This window comes from Malus sylvestris, chromosome 5 (assembly GCF_916048215.2).
Source record: "Malus sylvestris chromosome 5, drMalSylv7.2, whole genome shotgun sequence".
In the NCBI taxonomy this organism is placed as follows: Eukaryota; Viridiplantae; Streptophyta; class Magnoliopsida; order Rosales; family Rosaceae; genus Malus; species Malus sylvestris.
Genome location: NC_062264.1, coordinates 15,250,920 through 15,270,838, shown reverse-complemented (window position 1 = coordinate 15,270,838; position 19,919 = coordinate 15,250,920). Strand labels below are relative to the sequence as shown.

At 36.6% G+C, this 19,919-nt stretch overlaps 2 protein-coding genes and 1 long non-coding RNA gene across 4 annotated transcripts; 2 read left to right on the top strand and 1 right to left on the bottom strand.

Annotated features, from left to right (window-relative positions):
- Window positions 1-4,480: 4,480 nt before the first annotated feature.
- LOC126622573 (uncharacterized) lies at window positions 4,481-5,080 on the top strand. Its single transcript, XM_050291356.1, has 2 exons — window positions 4,481-4,632; window positions 4,747-5,080. Exons 1-2 carry the CDS (start codon window positions 4,481-4,483, stop codon window positions 5,078-5,080), a joined length of 486 nt encoding a protein of 161 aa, XP_050147313.1.
- A 2,857-nt stretch (window positions 5,081-7,937) lies between these two features.
- On the top strand, window positions 7,938-17,862 carry LOC126621952 (uncharacterized). 2 transcript variants are annotated; one of them, XM_050290583.1, is made up of 15 exons: window positions 7,943-8,435; window positions 8,812-9,217; window positions 9,315-9,492; window positions 9,587-9,726; window positions 10,167-11,016; window positions 11,174-11,274; window positions 11,782-11,926; window positions 12,023-12,091; window positions 12,188-12,233; window positions 13,307-13,671; window positions 14,732-14,811; window positions 15,535-15,670; window positions 16,439-16,613; window positions 17,228-17,310; window positions 17,405-17,862. In XM_050290583.1, the coding sequence occupies exons 1-15, from the start codon at window positions 8,336-8,338 to the stop codon at window positions 17,528-17,530; spliced, it is 3,000 nt and encodes a 999-aa protein (XP_050146540.1). In that variant the 5' UTR covers window positions 7,943-8,335; the 3' UTR covers window positions 17,531-17,862. The 2 variants fall into 2 exon arrangements, 1 of the variants encoding a protein (XP_050146540.1); XR_007623228.1 differs by lacking the exons at window positions 16,439-16,613; window positions 17,228-17,310; window positions 17,405-17,862 and having other exon boundaries at window positions 7,938-8,435; window positions 14,732-14,928; window positions 15,535-15,668.
- Window positions 17,842-19,623, bottom strand: LOC126621963 (uncharacterized). Its single transcript, XR_007623240.1, has 3 exons — window positions 19,406-19,623; window positions 18,844-19,324; window positions 17,842-18,754 (listed from the first exon to the last, which is right to left on the bottom strand). It is a non-coding gene; the product is annotated as an uncharacterized LOC126621963 (long non-coding RNA).
- Between the last annotated feature and the right edge of the window lie 296 nt (window positions 19,624-19,919).

Sequence of the window (19,919 nt, the reverse complement as noted above, 5' to 3'; positions counted from 1 at the left end):
TAATAAAACGAATTTAATTAATAAAAATAAAACAATCTGCAATATTAAAGGTGAAAGAAAAAGAAAAGTTTTGGAGAAATCAAATTAAGAAAGCACTAGGGTTTCACTATCACCTAGCAATCCTAAGAACTTTTACCAATCACTTATGATCTACACATGCCACTTTGAAGGTTAGGTTTTCCTAATTTATATTCTACTTGGAACCTCCAACATAGAACGTATATCTACCATGCAACCTGTCCGGACGTTCGGATCAAATTTGAACATGAGAGACTCATTATGGTTTATGAAAACCCTTTGAAAAACCATACAACCTTTAAGACGTGATATTCATCTTAAGTGAAATTACAATTATTAACCACAAGAAGCCAGCGTCAATTTCAGGGAACCTTCCGACCAAAATTGCATCAAATTACTTTTCTAAAGATCCTAATGGTGATAAGATATTAAGACAATTAGATAGTTTTAACCACGGTGATTAAGAATTCAAAGTATGCAAGCAATCAATCATAAGCAATTAAATAAAAATTACATATTCATGCTAAGGCTCCAGGCTTAGCCCTAGCAAAAGGAATTAGTGACGCATATTCATAATTGAAGTCATATAAAATATTATTAAGAATAAAAGGAATGAAAACACCTTAAAGTAGAAAATCTCCAAGAACCCTAGCAATTAATCTCTGTCTCCAAAGTTGCATAAAAGAAAGCGTCGAGAAAAACTGTGGATGACAAAGCAATATATGTTGCTATGCCATCACACAAACCCTAAAAACCAAGTCCTTTATTCCAACCAGGAAACTAAGAATAATAATAAAATATCTTAGAAAATAAAATTCTAATTAAGCTAGGAGAATCTGCCAAGTAATTGTCCAGCCACGTTTTAGTCTCAATATCCTCCAAATCTGGCCCATGATAGCTTGTTTTGAAGATTGGGACATTCTGAACATATCTCTAGAAGGCCACGAACCCATCCGAGGTCATCTTGGACTCCAAAACCGCAAGTCAAGCCCAAAATATCACTATTCCAACACTGCGCATTGCTCCTTTATTTTATTGCCAAAAAATCATCGCTTGGTAGACGAATCTGATATTTTGATACGATCAAGCTAACTGACTCACGAACGTCCTCCAACTAGAATTACTCTAAAATTCCTCTATTCAATCATGTTTTGCTCCAGAGAAAGTCGGTTGTCCTATATTGAAAATATAAATCAAAGTATCAAAATTCTACCAAAATAATTACCAAAACATACTAAGAATAGGGTAAAATATACAATATGAAATTGATTCATCATCCAGATTGTCATGCTCGTTTGTTCTCTCATGAAACATCTGAAATGTGTTGCTTACGTGGAAAGCTTGCTCTACCATTAACATTGTCCCCTCCTGAGATGACTGAGCTCTTTTGCAACCAATCTGCCGAGGGAAGACATTTTAGGCAGAATATCCGAGCTTACAACCACATTTTTGCCTTCACTTTAATGGGAGTTCATGTTGACGAAAACCTAGCAACAGGAAGATGGGTATTTACACATTTCGTGCTTAAGGTTCCATATATCAAAAGATTGGAAGTCTCTTGCCTATTAGAGATAGTAGACCGAGATTCCTACAAATGTATATATATGACACATCTCATGAAATAGACTCAGATGAGAGAAAGTGAAGCACTAAACAGAGATGTGGTTGAAAAAATCCAACAAATCTTGAATCAATATAATCCATTTGTGCAAACATTTCACCACCTTGTGCAACGTCAAGATTTGCAAGGTTGTAGATTGATTATCAAGGAACAGCCCGCGAATCAACGACAATATTGTATACCGTCTGCATCTTAGGTTGCTGCAATCATAGTAGGTGGTGAAGGATCAGAGAACATTAAAGGTTGAGACATTGTTGTGCAAACTACAGATGGTCAACTTAAGAGTATCAAAGACTGTGTAGGCTATTATGACCCCTTACAATATCCATTGTTGTTACCTTATGGAACGTATGGATGGGATGTGAATACTTGAAATAACAACAGCAAAAAAGTGATGTTTGTGACTATTATTCGTATGTTCTTCAGGTAACCTAAGACCTTCATCTCTATCAATACAATATTAATTTTTAAAACTTATATTATGTTGAACAATGAATTTTATCATTTTAGATCCGTCAACACGATAAATCGCTTCTACTTTGTGGTGGCCGCCTATTATAGGTATATGTAGTTGACAACTGCGTAAAGATCGAATCACAAAAGCTTAGATGGATGTGTGATAATCAACACACAATTCGATTTGAATTTTATCGAGGACTACAAGACTCATTAATTGCAGGACAAAATAATGCAGGTAGGAAGCTAATCAGTTTATAATTAAAACATATATTCTTCATGTTCATGTTCAGTCACATTAAATGAGACTTATTAATGGGTTGAAACAAAACAAACATATTTAGACTTATTAATGACTTATAACAAAACATATACAGGAGATGTTGGTTGTTCTAGGACTATATTACCATATCTTTTGTTGGTAGTCCCCGTGACATGTATCAAAGGTATCAAGATACAATGACTTTGGTTCAAAAATATGGAAGACCAGATATTTTCCTAACAATGATATGTAATCTAACTTGGGAAGAAATAAGTGATGAACTAGTACCTGGCCAAGCACCACAAGATCGACCAGATTTGTTTACAAGGGTTTTTCGTGCAAAATTTGAAGAGTTGAAGAATGATGTTATAAAAAAAAAGGTGTTTTAGGTAGAGTTCTTGCATATGTATATGTCATTGAGTTTCAAAAGTGCAGTCTCCCCCATGTTCACATGCTTCTCATGTTAGAAGAAAATGATAAGCTTAATAGTTCAGATGATTATGATCAGGTGGTACGGGCTGAAATACCAAATCCAAATGAAGAGCCTAAATTGTATGGTGCCGTGTTAAGGCATATGATACATGATCCATGTGGAATACACAATTCACGGTCACCCTGTATGAAACGTGGTAGTTGTAAACGAAATTATCCTAAGCCATTTGCACCAACTACAGTTCAAGGAAATGATTCTTATCCAGTCTATCGTAGAAGAGGCAATCATGATCCAGTCCCATTAGATCATAATGCATGTATAATGGTGGATAATCGGTAGGTCTTTCCGTATAACTCATGGCTATCCTCAGATACGATTGTCATATTAATGTTGAGATTTGTTGCAGCATTAAGAGTGTTAAGTATCTGTACAAATATGTTTATAAAGGTCTTGACTGAGTAGCTTTTGAAGTCCATCATGAACCTATTCAAGATGAAATAAAGCAGTTTGTTGATGCAAGATGGGTTTGTGCACCTGAAGCTTTATGGAGAATATTCAAATTTGTAACTAATCGACTTTATCCATCAGTGGAACGATTACAAATTCATCTTCTTGAAGGACAAACTATTCATTTTTACCCTCACCAAAGAGTAGTAGATATTTTGGCAGATGACACAAACTCGATGACTATGCTGACAAAGTTTTTTTACCAAGAATACCACTTGCCCGGAAGCACAACGATACTTATACCGGGAGTTCCCTGAACAATTCAAATGGAGTCAAAGAGATAAACTCTGGAGTGAGAGGATGAATAACCATAAAGTTATTGGCTGGATATATGCAGTCTCGCCGAATGAGGGTGAAAAATTCCACTTACGCATCCTTCTTAATCATGTTAGAGGACCAACATCATTTGAGAATTTAAGAACAGTTAATGACATCGTACAACCAACATTTAAGAAGGCAGTACAACAACGAGGTTTGCTAGAAGATGATGATAGCATTAGACGATGTCTTTGTGAGGCCTCTAACATTCGAATGCCGTCAGCTTTGCCAAGGTTGTTTGTTACCATCTTAGTTTATTGTGATCCACATGGAGTAAGAAGATTGTGGGATGAATTTCATTCATTTATGGTAGAAGATTATTATGTTTCAAGTATTACAAATAATACTTCTATCTTGAACAAGCTTTTGCAAGACTTGAATGGGCTATTAGTGCAACATAGTAAGTCTGTATCTGATTATGATCTACCCCAAATAACACAAGATTATGTTAAAGACAACACACTTCCAAGGATAATACAAGATGAAGTTTCACTTGACATCTCTGAAGCAGACCACAATGTGGTACAAAATCTAAATGAAGACTAAATGGCAGCATATAACTCGATTGTGTCTGCTATTGAACAACGAGACAATGCCATATTTTTTTGTGAATGGTCCCGGAGGGACAGGAAAGACATACTTATATCGTGCTTTGTTAGCAACCTTAAGGAGCAAAGGTCATATTATATTGGCAACAACAACATTTGGAATTGCAGTAACCATATTGTTAGGCAGAAGGACAACACATTCTAGATTTAAAATTCCCCTCAGTCTAGATGCATCTTCCACGTGTTCTATTAGTATTCAGCCAGATTTGGCAGAATTGATAAGAAAAACATTAGCTGTTGTCTGGGATGAAGCACCAATGGCACACAGGTTTGCATTTGAGACTCTCGATCAAACGTTCAAAGATATAATAGGCGTTAACCTGCCATATGGAGGAAAGGTCATGATCTTTGGAGGAGATTTTCGACAAGTTGTTCCAGTTGTTCCAAAAGGTACAAGGTCTGAATTGATGTAAGCAAGTATGATTAATGCTTCATTTTGGGAACACGTGAAAATCATTCGTCTTAGGCACAACATGAGATCCATCAATGATTAAGATTTTTCAGAGTTCTTACTTCATGTCAGTAATGGGGAACAAGAAACTATGATAGACGACATGATGCAATTACCATCATCTATGGTCATTCCATGGAATGGTGAAGAATCCATTGTCCAATTGGTTAATGAAGTTTTCCTTGATTTAGAATGTCATGTATGTGATGCAAGATACTTGGTAGAAAGAGCAATTATAACACCAAAAAATGAGGATGCTGACAAACTCAATAAAATGATCATCGATAAGTTTTCGGGGACTGAACATATCTTATACTCTTTCGATTCAGTTGAGGACGATGTGAGAAATTTGTATCAACAAGAATTCTTGAATTCAATCTCATCTGGTGGAATGCCCCTTCATTAGTTAACTTTGAAAAATCCAAAGATGGGTTGTGCAATGGTACAAGACTGGCTTGCCATGGAGCTTACAATAATCTAATTGATGCCAAAATCTTATCTGGACAATTTGTTGGAACTAGAGTGTTTTTACCAAGAATCTCTTTAAAGACCACATAAAGCACAGGACTCCCATTTGAAATGATGAGAAAACAGTTTCCAATGAAATTGAGTTTTGCACTAACTATAAATAAATCACAAGGCAGACAATACCAAATGTGGGTATTTATCTACCATATCACATATTCAGTCATGGACAATTGTACGTGGCTTTATCAAGAGGAGTTTCAGCGTCTACAACAAAAGTCTTGGTAAAGAAAGGAGAATTACACGGTCACGAAGGAGTCTTCGCAAGAAATATTGTGTACAAAGATATTTTGCTTCCCTCGAATTCAACATAAGGTTACATTCTTTCTTTCAACGTTTAATTCCCTTTTTCAACTTTTAATGCAATTCAATTACAAAAAATGCTAATATTTGATTTTAACCAAACACATTAAATTTTCAACAGGACAGAACGATATGAATTCATGATATGTTTTGTTGTCAAGTGTATCAGGGTCAATTGAAGTTCTTGGATTGTTTTTATACTTTTTATTTAGATTTTAGTTGCAACTAAATTATAAGGATCTTCTTTGTTACTTATTACTTTTTTTTTTAACATATTCTAGACAAAATACTTCTAATTCCTGCCTGTATTATTAGAGATGATAATCGCCTTTATTTTATGTCTTTATACATTGAACCAATCCTCGCATATAAATACATCTAAAATGTGTAACTGTGATTAAAAAAGTATCTTTTGCACGCACGTGAGAACACCGTAATAGGCACTGCTGTGTGTGAGAGAGTATCCATGTCAACAGCTTCAAATTTATTGCTTCTAATTATGTGTAGCCATCTTCTAGATTTCATGCTTCACTTTCATACTTAATATCATACTTTCTAAAGCATATACTGTTTGCACTCAAAATATACCCATTTTTACTTATTTGGGCAATTTGGGTAAAATATGGCATTTGGAGGATTAATATGCAAGAAAGCTAATTTGGAAAGATATTTAGATGCAAGTGGAGGAGTTTGACACTATAATATTGTTCTTCCAATTTGTTTGGGTGGTGGAGGTTTGTCAAGCCTTTGTTTAATCAACAAATTGCATGCTTGCAAAATGGTTGGAAGGCAACATACGGATGTGGATGCAAAGAACATGTGAAAGAAGCCAACTTGCTTCTTTTAATTGTTAGTCTATTACAAGTGGGAAAATATGTGCTAAAAACATGTGGTGGAGATGCAAATTCCCCTTTTAATATTGTTTCTACATGCAAGTTGGCAAATGCAATGCAAGCTACCCAAGCAATGAAATGCAAGCTGCCCAAGTTTCTTTCGAGCAAGTACAAAACCTCAGCAGGAGGGTTTCCTCCAGACCTCTATATAAAGGAGCCCAAGCACAAGGATTATGGACACTCAATCAAACAAACAAATGCAAGCATAAACTCTGCTTAAAGCCAGATTTGCCTTCAAAACGAAGCTGTAGTCAGCCCATCCACGACAGTCCTTGATAAACGAGAAGTCCGAAGTTACTTGGGGCGCAAGTAATCGACCTACCCTTTAGTTTTATTTCTATTATATTATGATTATCATAGAACGCTTGAGCATGGAATGAATTCTGATGGGAAGCCTCAAGGCCTACACATAAGGCCCCACAAAGGCACCCATTTGGATTCATTCCGTTTTGCGATCTAGAGAGTTTGAGTATAAGAACGAATTCTGATGGGAAGCCTCAAGACCTACACCTAAGGCCCCACAAAGGCACCTGTTATAACTAACACGGTTTCTCGGATATATACATATATACAACTAAAACTCGACATCCATTTTACATCTGCCATGCTGAAGATGGCAGTGGCACGCCTGAGCACCTAAAAGTTAACCTTGATTGTGAGCCTCAAGGCCTACACCTAAGGCCCCACAAAGGCACTTCTCAAAGTTAACTCTGTCCTTCTCTTTCAGCCTTACCCGACGAGCCTTGCCCGAAGAGTCTTGCCCGACAAGACTTGCCCGACGAGACTTGCCTGACAAAGCCCGACAGTGAAGCAGAAGCCCGACAGCAGCCCTCAAACGGCGCCAACCTCCCGGGGAGCTGTGTGCTTGTCGGCCAGGAAACATCCCCGACGGAAATTCCTGACGCGAACATATACATTGACAATTACAATGGAAAAAAACTAACACAATACACATTTAGGGGCGTGTAGTACCCCTGATGCAAAAACGCACATTAGTGCGTGAGAGGCTAATTTATTTGTACATGGATGGTTTAGATTTTTTTTGTTGATTAATCTCCACCCTTGACTTTGTTTGCCACTAACACTCCATTTTCCTTGGATGAAGGGACCACTTTCATTTATTAATAATACTAGAAGCAGTACACAGTACACACACTGAGTGTGTAATTCAAAATTTTAAAAATGAATTTTTTTGAAGGTCAGAATTGTAAAAAGAATTTTTCTGATGGTGCTCCCAGTGATACTCGGCCAGTTGGCAGTGATGAAGGGGGTCGAGCACCATCAATCGTCGGTGAAGGATGGTGAAATTGGAGAGCGAAGAGGGAGGAGTTCCAACGGTGAGGCTTGAAAATTGGAGCAAGAAGGTTTTGTTATTATTTTTTAATTATTTTATTAATAAAAATCGTTGAGTAAAATCGTAAATATCCACAATTACCGCATAAGATGATATAAAATTATAGTATATTTAGATGGTCTTAATGGTTAAACTCACATTAAAATGCATGAAAGGGGGCCCACACTTTTGTTTGTCCCACCAATTGCTTGTATCATGGCAACACGGATAGCACAGAGAAGCCAGAACCGGTCCAGGACGGTTACACACATACGGCCCAACGGTTAACGAACTCACCAACAGCTGACCAAAATTGAAAACAAAATTATTGAACGAAACAAAAATCCCCCAGGTTAGTCTTTCTTCTTCTTCGTCGTCGTCGTCGTCTTCTTCTTATTCTCTCTGTAACTCCGTAAGCAATTTCTGAAAGCTCGGCAAACCAGACAAAACCCTAGCAGCCTGGGTCCACGCTCGACCTTGCTTGGCGCTGAAGCTTTTGAATTTTCAAGGGATTTGACTCGGATTTTGCGGTAATTTGATTTTGGTCGGAGTTTCGTTGTGCTTTTAGTGGATTAGGGTTGGGATTCTAGGGTTTCCGGGAACAAAGATGAAGGCCTTGAATAGCATAGAGGATCTGGTCGAGGAGATTAAGATTCGAGTGGTTTGGTGGGCCCTGTTTGTCTTCTGTGTTACATACTTTCTTTCCTGTAAGTGCTCCAATTTCATAGAATTTGGGTTTCTGGATTCTGTGTTTATATTTTTCTACAAATTTGATGTAATTTATGAAATTTGATGCTTTCTCGAGAAGGGAGGGGGAGGAGTTTGATGATTTCTCATTGTATGGAAGTTGTGTGGTTCAAAAAGATGATAGCTTTTTGTTCCAAGAATTAGGAATCAGTGCTAACTGACGATTCTCCGTTTCGCTTCGGAGAGAAAAAAATTAAGTGAAAATGCATTGATTTTGGTTATATTTTTCCTGATTTCTTCAACATGTATATAGTAAACTTAGCGAAATCAATGTGGTTGGATTTTCACTCTCAGAAGTGTTTTTCCTGACTCCATTTCTTTTGTCCTTCATTGCAGATTCGAGTAAATCAATGTGGATGAATTTACCCATATCAATTTTATTGGTTTCAATGCTACGTATTCTAATGAATAACGTGGAATTCCGTTGGAAGAGTCAAAAACTTGTTCGTCCACAATCATATTTGTCTCATTTGGAGAAGAAACAGTTGTCATTGAATGATCCACGACTCTCTACTGGGACTCCACCACCAAAATGGAAAAGGAAAATTGGTTCTCCAATCGTAGAGGATGCAGTTAAAGATTTCATTGACAAACTTTTGAAGGATTTTGTGATTGATTTGTGGTATTCAGATATTACGCCGGACAAGGAGGCGCCAGAGCAGATACGCGCGATAATCATGGATGCTCTGGGTGAAGTATCCGGAAGAGTTAAAGAGATAAACCTTGTTGACTTGCTAACAAGGTACCCCTTCTGTTTCTTGTAGAAGTGAACCATTTGCAAGTTGTTATGAAGCTTTTATCGTTAAGGCAACATAATTAATGGTTGTTTTATGTTTCAGGGATATTATTGATTTAATAGGGGATCATATAGAACTTTTTAGAAAAAACCAAGCTGCTATAGGTGTTGATGTTATGAAAACGTTGTCTTCAGAGGAGAGAGATGAAAGGTTAAAACATCATCTCATGGCTTCGAAGGTGCTCCATCCTGCAATGATTTCACCCGAGAGTGAGTACAAGGTGTGAGTGGATTGTTCCAACAGAAATTAGTTTTATTTTTGGATTTTATCTCTTGCATATGTCTTCCATAGGCTGATGGTTATATCTTCAATAGGTTCTTCAGCGGCTAATGGGTGGGGTATTAGCTGTGGTGTTAAGACCACGAGAAGCTCAATGTCCAGTGGTTAGATCTATTGCCAGAGAACTTCTAACAAGCTTAGTAATTCAACCTGTTTTGAGTTTTGCAAGCCCTGGGTATGTTATATTATATTTATGATTGAGTTATCATTCTTTTGTTGTGTTTTCTTATTATATTTGCCTAGAGGGTGTTAAATTCTTTTAAAGGGATTGTCAAGCATCAAACTGACCTTTTGTATCTAGCATTTAGTATCTATTGAGACGATGGCCTGGGTTAATCCTTATTTCTTGTCCTGGTTTTTTAAAATATGTTACAAAACTGTGGTACAAATCTTGTGTTGTAATATTATTGTTGTTATTATCCTCCTAAACTATTTATGTCATTGTTTAGAGCTTATGGAACATGTGATCATACCAATGGTTGTGCATGCGTAGAAACATTGTAATAATGAAATTCGCCATCAATTTAATTGGTTGAAATGTTACATACGTTTACATTTATCTTCCCTCTGTTAAAGAAACCTAGCCATTTTAACTTACAATTTCTCTTTAATCAGGTATATCAACGAATTGATTGAATACATTTTGCTAGCCATTAAAGAGGAAATCAGTAAAGTGGTAAGTGGGGACCAATCAGCTGCAGGGGTTGTACATGATCAAGATTCTCCACTGAGGAAATCTGCAACCTTTAACCAAAGCACTGTTATGACATTGGCTAAAGGTGACCACCAGAGAGAAGCGTATTCAGATTATAATAAATTCCAGGAAGATCCTTTGCAGCCACGGCCTGCTGATTGGGCACGAGTTTTAGAGGCTGCAACACAGAGAAGGACTGAAGTTCTTGCTCCTGAAAATCTTGAAAATATGTGGACAAAAGGGAGAAATTACAAAAAAAAAGAGCACAAGAAAAGGATAAGAAGAGTTCAGGAACCTATATCTGAGTGTTCTGGAATAGATAGTGCTGTACCTGCTAAAAATCTGGGCAACGAAATGGTAGCCGACAGGCATGAAATTTCTACAGGAATGGAAGATAGATCTATTGTGAAGCTAAGAAGTGAATTAAGTTTAGATACTCAATTAAGTGGTGGGACCAAAATGGAACTACACTACTCTTTAGATCCCAGCGAAGAATCATATGCGGATCAAGGGCATCTTGTTAATAAATTGGAGGACATTGGAAACCTTGCTGCTGATGGAAATAAAAGCAGGCTTAAAAGATCAAATAGCACTTCTGCTTTGAAAATCCAGCCAGACACAAAAAGAACATTGACAGAAGGTGGAGGGTCTATCATATCAGAATTCTATAGCCCTGAGTTTGGCAGGCATAGAGAAGACCATATTAGTAAGAGTGCCTCGGATATGTTAGTCCACTGTGTGGGACAACAAGTTCCCAAGCTCAGGTGCCGGGTAAGCATTTTACATTTATGTAAATTTTAAAATGTTTAGTAGATATCGTAGGTTTTCATGATGCCAACCATTGCAGCTTCTTCAGTGCTGGAATATGTTGAATCACACGTTTTCTTTGAATCTGAGTTGACTTTTTGTTCAATATGTATGTCTGTAGGTTATGGGAGCCTACTTTGAGAAACTTGGGTCAAAATCTTTTGCAGTTTATTCAATTGCAGTTACAGATTCAGAAAACAGAACTTGGTTTGTGAAAAGAAGGTTTCGTTCTCATCTATTTTATTTTTTTCAATTTTCTTTTTATTACGCAGAGTCACATGTCTGCACAACACATGCATGCACTCACTTTGTTGAGGATGTCCTCATTTAGAGAAAAGTAAGGACCAAATTATTGAGACCCCACCTTGCAGTGTAATCCCATGATGCAAACACGTACTTCCTATACAGAATCTTTTAGACCCTAGATCATCGTGTTCATTTCTGTATTCACGAGGAATACTGTCTTTGACTATTTGATTGATGACAATTAGATGGCTAAAGGGATTTATAAGTGTTAATTTATCCTTGCTTGGATGGGTACCATTATTTGGTCCTTATTTTTGATAAAGTGAAGGCATCCTCATTAGAGAAAGACGAGTGTCTGTTTGTTCTTACATAGGTTAAGAAAGTTCTTGAAGTCTCTATTTCTACTTGGTCCATATTCCATATATGATTTTTTCTTGTTTATCCTTTGATTTTTTATTTTTGATTTTTGATTTCTCTCTGCAGATATAGGAATTTTGAACGACTGCATCGCCATCTTAAAGACATTCCAAATTACACTTTACATTTACCACCCAAAAGAATATTCTCGTCAAGCACAGAGGATGCTTTTGTTCATCAGCGATGTATTCAGCTAGACAAATATCTACAGGTATGATGTAGGTTCTTCACTGTATTTTTTCTATCCCTCCCCCATTTCTCACTGTCTTTTCTCTTGTCGTTGCTTTAATTTGCTGTATTTTCCCAGGATCTGTTGTCAATAGCTAATCTTGCCGAACAGCATGAAGTCTGGGATTTTTTAAGTGGTTCATCAAAGGTATTCATCTTCTTGACATAGAATTTTTGAGTAGATGATCGTCTCTGCTATCTCTCTCTCTCAGCAGTATCTTTTTTTCTTTTGTGTTGCTTTTAGAATTACTCTTTTGGAAAATCTCCTTCAGTGATGAGAACTCTTGCAGGTATGTGGTTTTTTTTAATTTTTTGTTTTGCATACTACGTTCATATTTTTTGGGGTTGTCTCTTTTTACTCTCAAATTTGTACCCACTACACCCAATTCCATATACACAATTCACACACCCACACCCATATTGTGGCTGGCAATGCAAGTTATCAACTTAGTTTGATTCTTGATACAATATAATTGTTTTTAGTTTTTGGATGCTCCCTATCAATTTCTGCTAGTTGGATGAGAGATACAGAAATTTGTTCACCTTTTCTTTATTTAAACATTAAAAGTTATTGAAATAATTAATGATTGCCAGCTTGAGGCACATTAAGAAATTAAGCGATGTCCCAAGGAAAAAATATTGTTGACAAGTTATACCCAGTTACATTATGATAGATTGTTAGTAGTCAGTCCCAGTATAAAAACTAAGTTGTGCTTTGATATATATATATACATAGGACTTATAAGGCTGTCCATAATTTGAGAAAAAGGTGTAGTGCTTTGTAATATATGGTTACTTAGGCCGCAAGGGTAATCATGCTGAAAGGTGTTTCAAGTTATCTTGTGGAGGAAGGTTGGTAGTGCGAATTAGTGATTGAGTATAGAAGGTAAATCAGGCTTTAATGGGGGTTAATCAGGAGGACTTTACATGGATGGAGATCTGAGATGAACAGGCTCCTCATAAATTAGGGGTTAACCGAGAGTTGCTGTGCTACCTGCAAGATTTAATTTTCTGAGGCCCAGAACGGTTTTTAATTCATATGTTGTGGACCATTCAACATTGTTTATAGGATATTCTTTAGAAGGCAATTGTTCGAACTTTTTCTCTTCTATTAACTAAGAACAAAAGTCTCCATTACCAAAGTACATATCAGAAAGCAATATATGACATATGTTAAAGAACTTCAACAAGGCATTTTCTAAGATTCCAAAAACTTTTGGTCGACACTCCTGAATGCTTATGGTCCTAGATTGTAATATATGTGCTTGTTTCTTTAGCAGTTTTGTTAATACTATTGAGATTTCTCATATTTTCTTATTGCCTTGTAAATTTTTTAAGTTCATATTTTATTTGATTCAAGCAGTCAATGTGGATGACGCTGTGGATGACATTGTACGCCAGTTCAAAGGGGTTTCAGATGGGTTAATGCGTAAGGTTGTTGGTTCTCCCATGTCTGAGGCCTCGTCTTTATTTCCTGGATGGAACTTGTCCGGGAATGCAGATGAGACAGGTGTCCTTGCTTTTAGGCAAAATACAGCAGAGTCAACAAATAGCTTTTCAGATAACGAGGAAGGTACCCTAGAAAATGGGTGGCATTCAGACAATGAATTGAACTACAAGGGTTATCCACCTCGGGTTGTACATACAAGGACCTTAGGTTTGGAGAAGAAAGCTGATTTAGTTGGCAAGGGTGGCTTTCTGGAGGATCCAATTGGAATGCCACCTGAGGTATTACTACTGTCATCCGAGTTCATTCTATTTAAGCATTATAGTCACTATCATGATACTTGATATCCGAATATACGTTAGTTGATTACAGTATGTAATTTCTTATTGATTCAAGTTTCTTTTGGTATGTAAGCCACTAGAGTGCTAATATTGTTTGATAAGGCTGAATGTTAAGGTACAACATAGATCAGGTTAAAATCATCTTGAAGTATGCCGTAGTAGACTCAATTTGTTAGGAAAAAAGCTCCGGCTATATGCAATAGCATTGGCTTTATGTCTGACCTTTTTCATCACTCTCGATATCTTGTGTCTCATTCTCCTATTTTCATCATCTCCTCTTCATGGCATGTTTCATTTTCTTTTTCTCACAAGTTATTCATAGCTTTAATCATTTTATACCATGAATTATTTACTAGGTTTATCTTGTTATCCACTTTTTCACTTTGTTATTTTTTTTTAACAATGTTCTCTATGCAGACTTTGGATCCTCCTGTTTTAAGCTTAACACATTCTCTATCTTTGGTTAGAAAGTATAGGTCTCATTCTCCTATTTTAACACATTCTCTATCTTTGGTTATAATGTAAATACCTAGGACACGTTTATACTGAATGAATATTAAGTATACCAAGAAATTTAGCCCAGTAGATAATAGATTGAATTTAACAGCTAGACAAGTTTTTCACAGCTTGACCAGAATAATTAATCTAGTTCACCAAGATTCTCAAAGTTTCCAACCTTGAGATGGGTTCAACCATACTCAAGGTTCTAACTGACGATTGCCCATGGAAATTCAGTATAAAGACGAAGTTAGAAATGCGATTCAGTAAATTTATATGGACATGTAAATCATAAGAAAATAATATCTTGACTAGTGAAAGGTTGCTGTCAAAGTAATTGTGAATTGCATGTATTAATTTTAGATCTTTCAGTGAAAGCTACTGGTTTATCTGACGATCACAGTTTTAGTCAATATTTTTTTTTTAATTACTTATCACAGCTCTTTTTAGAGACATCTTTGATTCTCTCTGATATTCATCTTTACAACTTGTTTTCTTTCAGTGGACTCCACCCAATGTTAGCGTGCCTCTGTTGAATCTAGTGGACAAGGTATTTCAACTTAAGAGAAGGGGCTGGCTGAGGTGAGCTGTTCATACTTTGATGGTTTAGGGAAAATCCTGATGAGGCATGATTCTGTATTCATTATTGACTCGATCAATGCTTTTGATATCATTTTAGTTTGCCTGATTGTACTTCAGGTATGTCATCGTCTCCTGTAACTTGATCTTGGATAAAAGATTAGGAACATGCATGATTGTTATCCCGTTTTTCCAATAAACAATAAAATATTCGGCCATCCAGCCTGTTTTCTTGAAAATGTTGAAAGTAACCAACACCATATGCCATCCGGGCAAAGTTTTTGTAGATTGGTTATTCGATGTCCCATTTCTCTTTATTGTGCTTATATTTCTTTCGGTTGCTCATCTCACCCAATTATTTCCTCATTTATTGAATTTGTTCTTTCAAGTTAACGACTTTTTGCTTTCTTGTTAGTGTATGAACAATTTTCTATAATTCTTTAGTATGTTCTATTCCTGAGTTTGTTCTAGCGTGGTTCTTCTTTAATTTTACTTTTCTTTTTCTCTTTTATTCAATAACTATGGTTTGCTGAACGTATTATATTCTTTTCCCTGGGTATATATGAGTAGCTGTTTATAGCTTTATAAGCTTATTTTCTTTATTCCTTTTAGTATGCGGACAATGTCCCAATTACGGGTGGAATTTTATATAAAGAGTAGTGCTGGAACGTGTGTAATTAGATTAAATAACTGGTCTTTCGCACATGCTTACTTTTGTCCATGCAGACGACAGGTCTTTTGGATGTCAAAACAAATATTGCAGTTAATGATGGACGATGCTATTGATGACTGGCTTATGAGGCAGATTCATTGGCTTCGGAGGGAGGATATTATTGCTTCGGGAATTTATTGGCTTAAAGATGTAAGGACTGAACCAATTATAAACATCTTCATTTTACTGAAAAAACATAGACAACCTTAGTGGTGTAACAGTTCAAATCTTAAATGAATACTGCAATAGAATAGTTATACAAATCGTTTGTTGGTGCTTATTTGTCTACCACATTATATCATGGTAACTGTGTTTCATATGTGAATGGAGTCGCATTTTCTTGGGCATTCCTCAGTATGTTTCTGAAAGGGAGAGGGGTGAGGCCCGTTGGGTGATTCCGTTCTTCAGGTTCAGTCCCTGTGCAAAACTATGCCCCACTATTAATTATTTATATTGTATTTTGGTTGTATGTGACTTAAGAACCCGACAGAAAATAAATCTACATTGCTTAAAGGGACTATTGCTGAGCATTAAAAGATAAAACTCCTACTGAAAGTCCGTTTTTGTTTTTAATTTACCGTCTGTATTGTCTGCACAAATCACACATAGAGGTGTTATTTTTTTCTTTGTTTCTTGAGAATTGTCTTTCTCAAAGCTTGAAGACTTTTTGCTTACATTTGAAATGAGGGACGTAATGTACTCCTGTTTGTTCAGTTTTAATTTCTGTGAATTCCGAGTTCTTAATCATCATCATAACTTTGGCATGTCTTTCCTAGATTTCTTTTCAATGTATAATTATCCTTGCAGTCAAAGGGAAAAACAATATTTAGAAATTTGAAAGGAAAAGAGTTGCTTATTTTTGCTTTCTAATCTTGTGTTTTTTTCTGACAAAAAAATAAAACCATGTGTTTTTTTTAGGTTCTGTGGCCAAATGGCACATTCTTCCTTAGAGTCGGCAATGTTCAAGACGGCAATCAAAACCCTTTTCAAAATATAAGTCAATTTGGCGGCAGTAAGGCTGGTAAACCGGGGTCTTTTGAGCAGCAGCTTGAGGCTGCTCGCAGAGCTAGTGATATCAAGAAAATGCTCTTTGGTGAGTAGTTGACGTTATCTATTTTCTGGTTAGTGTTCCTGTGTTTTAGTTTGAAGTGGCTACCTTAGTCTTCCTGGTAATGTTACTGCCTTGTGTTTTATTAGTCAAACATCTGTGTTCCAGAAGTTGGTACTTAATTTTTAGGCTCAGGTAAACTATTTTTCTGTGATTACATAATCAAAGGTAAGTACTATCTGTTGTTTTCTCTGTAACTTATTGTACTATATTTATTTAAAATAGCAGCCCTTTTGTACGCTTAAAACTTCGGATTCTAAGAGTTGTATGGTTTGAGATTTCGACCCTGTTTTTTCAACTGAGAAATATTGGTGTTGCTTTTAGATGTAAATTTATCATCACTTTCCATGCGAAACTTTACAATTTGACATAACTCATGAATCTTCTGTTACTTTCTCAGTATATACATTTTTTCTGGCTTGATTCAGGTGTACATGCATTTTTCTTACACACCCACCCACACACACACAATCATATTTATAGTATTCCATGATTGTTCGACTAGTGTGAGTACTATAGAATTATGTGTGTAATTAATTATCTAATAAATTCCTTTGACTAATACATGAAAAACAACAAACTGATCCCCACTTTAACAGATGGAACTCCGGCGCCCTTGGTTAGCTTAATTGGGCATAAGCAGTACAGACGTTGTGCAAGAGACATCTATTATTTCATTCAGGTTAGTCTCTCATCCTCTTATATTGTCTGCTGAAATTTAGTTCGTCATTTCCTTCAAGCCAAACGTGATGGTTCCGAATTATTCTGGTGTGCAGTCTACCATCTGCATAAAGCAACTTGCATACGCAATACTTGAACTGTCACTCGTTTCAATTTTTCCTGAGCTGCGGGATCTTATTGTTGATGTTCATCAAAAGATGGGTGTTGATCAAACTGTATAGTGGATCGATATATTTGTGTCATCCTTGCTCTTGATGGTAGCTGGTTATCTTCCCAATGATCACAAACCTCAATATACCGAGGTATATTTCAAGATACGAGACTCAATTTTCTCAGGCGTTGCCCTGTAGTATTGGTTTTTGTAGAATTTCTGAAAATTCTTTTCGGAATGTGAGAAATAGTGGTGTTTTCACTTTCTCTCGCATTTCAACTGTACAAAATTGTAGTTGTAGGGTACAGGTGTCGTCTTCTTTGTGTATAATTTGTGTTTGAAGAAAATATGACCAGTGATGGTGCATTCATCATTACATAATGCAGCAATGAGTATTGATCATTGAACTTGTCATTTTACGTTACTATTTAAGTAATCCAATTACCCAACTGTCAACTACATCGAACATAAACAATATCAAAAACAAGGAACACATCGAAATATAGTGTATGCATTTTTTTGGTCGACAGATATAGTGTTCGTATAACTCTAGCCAATTGTGCGTACTCGAACAACATCCGGAATGACATATAAAGTCGATCAGTCTTGTTATCAATAGATTCGACAAAGGACGACAAGAACCCTAGACCCCTCGACAGGAAGACTCCGTATTGCCTGCTCAGTCCCAATTCATTTGACACCCTTGTGCAACCCAAAACAGTAATATCTGTTTCTGAGGGTGAAACAGAAGAATGAATGCAGGTGCTAAACAGAATGCAGCAGCATTCATGTATGCGATTGCCTCTGTATTCACATTGCAATCAGGGAAGTGATTTGTTTCGCATTTGGCATCACTCCCGCCAACAACAGAATCTCAAAACCCCACTACTCCAAACCCAAAGATTGATGATTTGAAAATGGGACTAAGCAATACTGTTTTAATGATATATATATTATATAGTGCTAAGGCTGCAATGTTTACAGCTGTGACCTTCATTCCTTCATTCTCTACACCGATTTCTTATTCTCTGTTTGCCGAATTTCTTTGCACAGAAACACGCAAATTAAAAACTTTAACATAGCGTCAAAGGCCTAGGTTCGATTAACAACAGCCAGGCATTTGTGAAAGCTGTTTTTCAGGGGAGATTTCAAATACTTGAAATCCCAGAAATCGATTTAAGGCTTCAAGGATGTCTCGGTCGAGCAGCAATGAAGTTGGAGCTCCGAAGTTCAATGGAGAAAACTACGATTTTCGGAGGATAAGGATGACAACCATCTTCGAGTCCCAGGTTCTCTGGAAAATGGTTCAAGATGGATATGAATTGTCAGAGTCGGATGATGAAACACAGGAAGAAGAAATCTCAGTTGCTCAGAAAATCTCACTGAGAGAGAATGTGATGAGAGATGCCAAAGCTCTGGGTATTATGCAAGGAGCAGTTTCGGATGCAACTGTTCCCAGATATCAAACGAAGAAACAGCTAAAGCTGCTTGGTAAGTTCTGCAAAGAGAATACAGAGGTGATGAGAAGGAGACTGAAGTAAAACCCCAATCTCTTAGACGTGATTTTGAAGATACACACATGAGAGAGGATGAACCCCTCAAATATTACTTTACTAGACTGTTTGATATTGTGAATCAAATGAAAACTCTTGGGGAAGAACTACCTAGGAGAGATTAGTACATATACTTTTAATTAGTTTGACAAGACCCTAGGATTCAATAGTGAATATGATAGAAGAAAATAAAGACACAGACACACTTGATGCGCAAGAAGTGATGGCTTCCCTGAAAACTTTTGAACAAAGACTAGAAAGGCATGTTGATGCAGCCACAGAAAGGGCTTTTCGGTCTCTCAGCACCAATCCTAGAGAGGGCAACTCAAACAACTAGTCTAGTAATTTCAAAGAGGATGTGAAAAGGAAAGGTAAAAAGTCGGAAGAAATACCAAGCTTGCCTGCAAGAAACAATGGTGTTGTAAATAATAGTGTAAAAGGTACAAATCCTCTCTGCAAATCTGTGATAAAGTCATCTTGGTATTTGTTGGTTCAAGGGAAAAACCAAATATCACAAGTATAGCAGATTTGGTCATTTGTCCAAAAACTCTGGCTCTAAAAGGAAGTCAACTCGTGAACTACGCACACAAGGCTGAGGAGGAGACGAATGTGTTCTATGCCTGCAACGTCACTACAATTGAGAAGAACAAGGATATGTGGTTCATTGATAGTGGGGGCAGCAATCACATGACTGCACATGAGTCTTTACTCATCAATATTGACAGAGACTTCACTGGTAGAGTTAAAATGGGTAATGGACAACTTGTGAGAACCACTGGTAGAGGTACCTTGGTGATTGAAACAAAGAAAGACAAGAGATACATCAAAGAAGTCATGTGATACCTGGACTTGATGAGAATTTGTTGAGTGTACGCCAAATGATACTGCATGGCTTCTTACTCTTTT

Coding starts and splice junctions, on each gene's coding strand:
- LOC126622573 (XM_050291356.1), top strand. CDS start 4,481: ATGGCACACAGGTTTGCATTTGAGACTCTCGATCAAACGTTCAAAGAT. Junction 4,633..4,746: donor GGTACAAGGTCTGAATTGAT/GTAAGCAAGTAT, acceptor ACTTCATGTCAG/TAATGGGGAACAAGAAACTA.
- LOC126621952 (XM_050290583.1), top strand. CDS start 8,336: ATGAAGGCCTTGAATAGCATAGAGGATCTGGTCGAGGAGATTAAGATT. Junction 8,436..8,811: donor TGTTACATACTTTCTTTCCT/GTAAGTGCTCCA, acceptor CCTTCATTGCAG/ATTCGAGTAAATCAATGTGG. Junction 11,927..12,022: donor AGCTAGACAAATATCTACAG/GTATGATGTAGG, acceptor GTATTTTCCCAG/GATCTGTTGTCAATAGCTAA.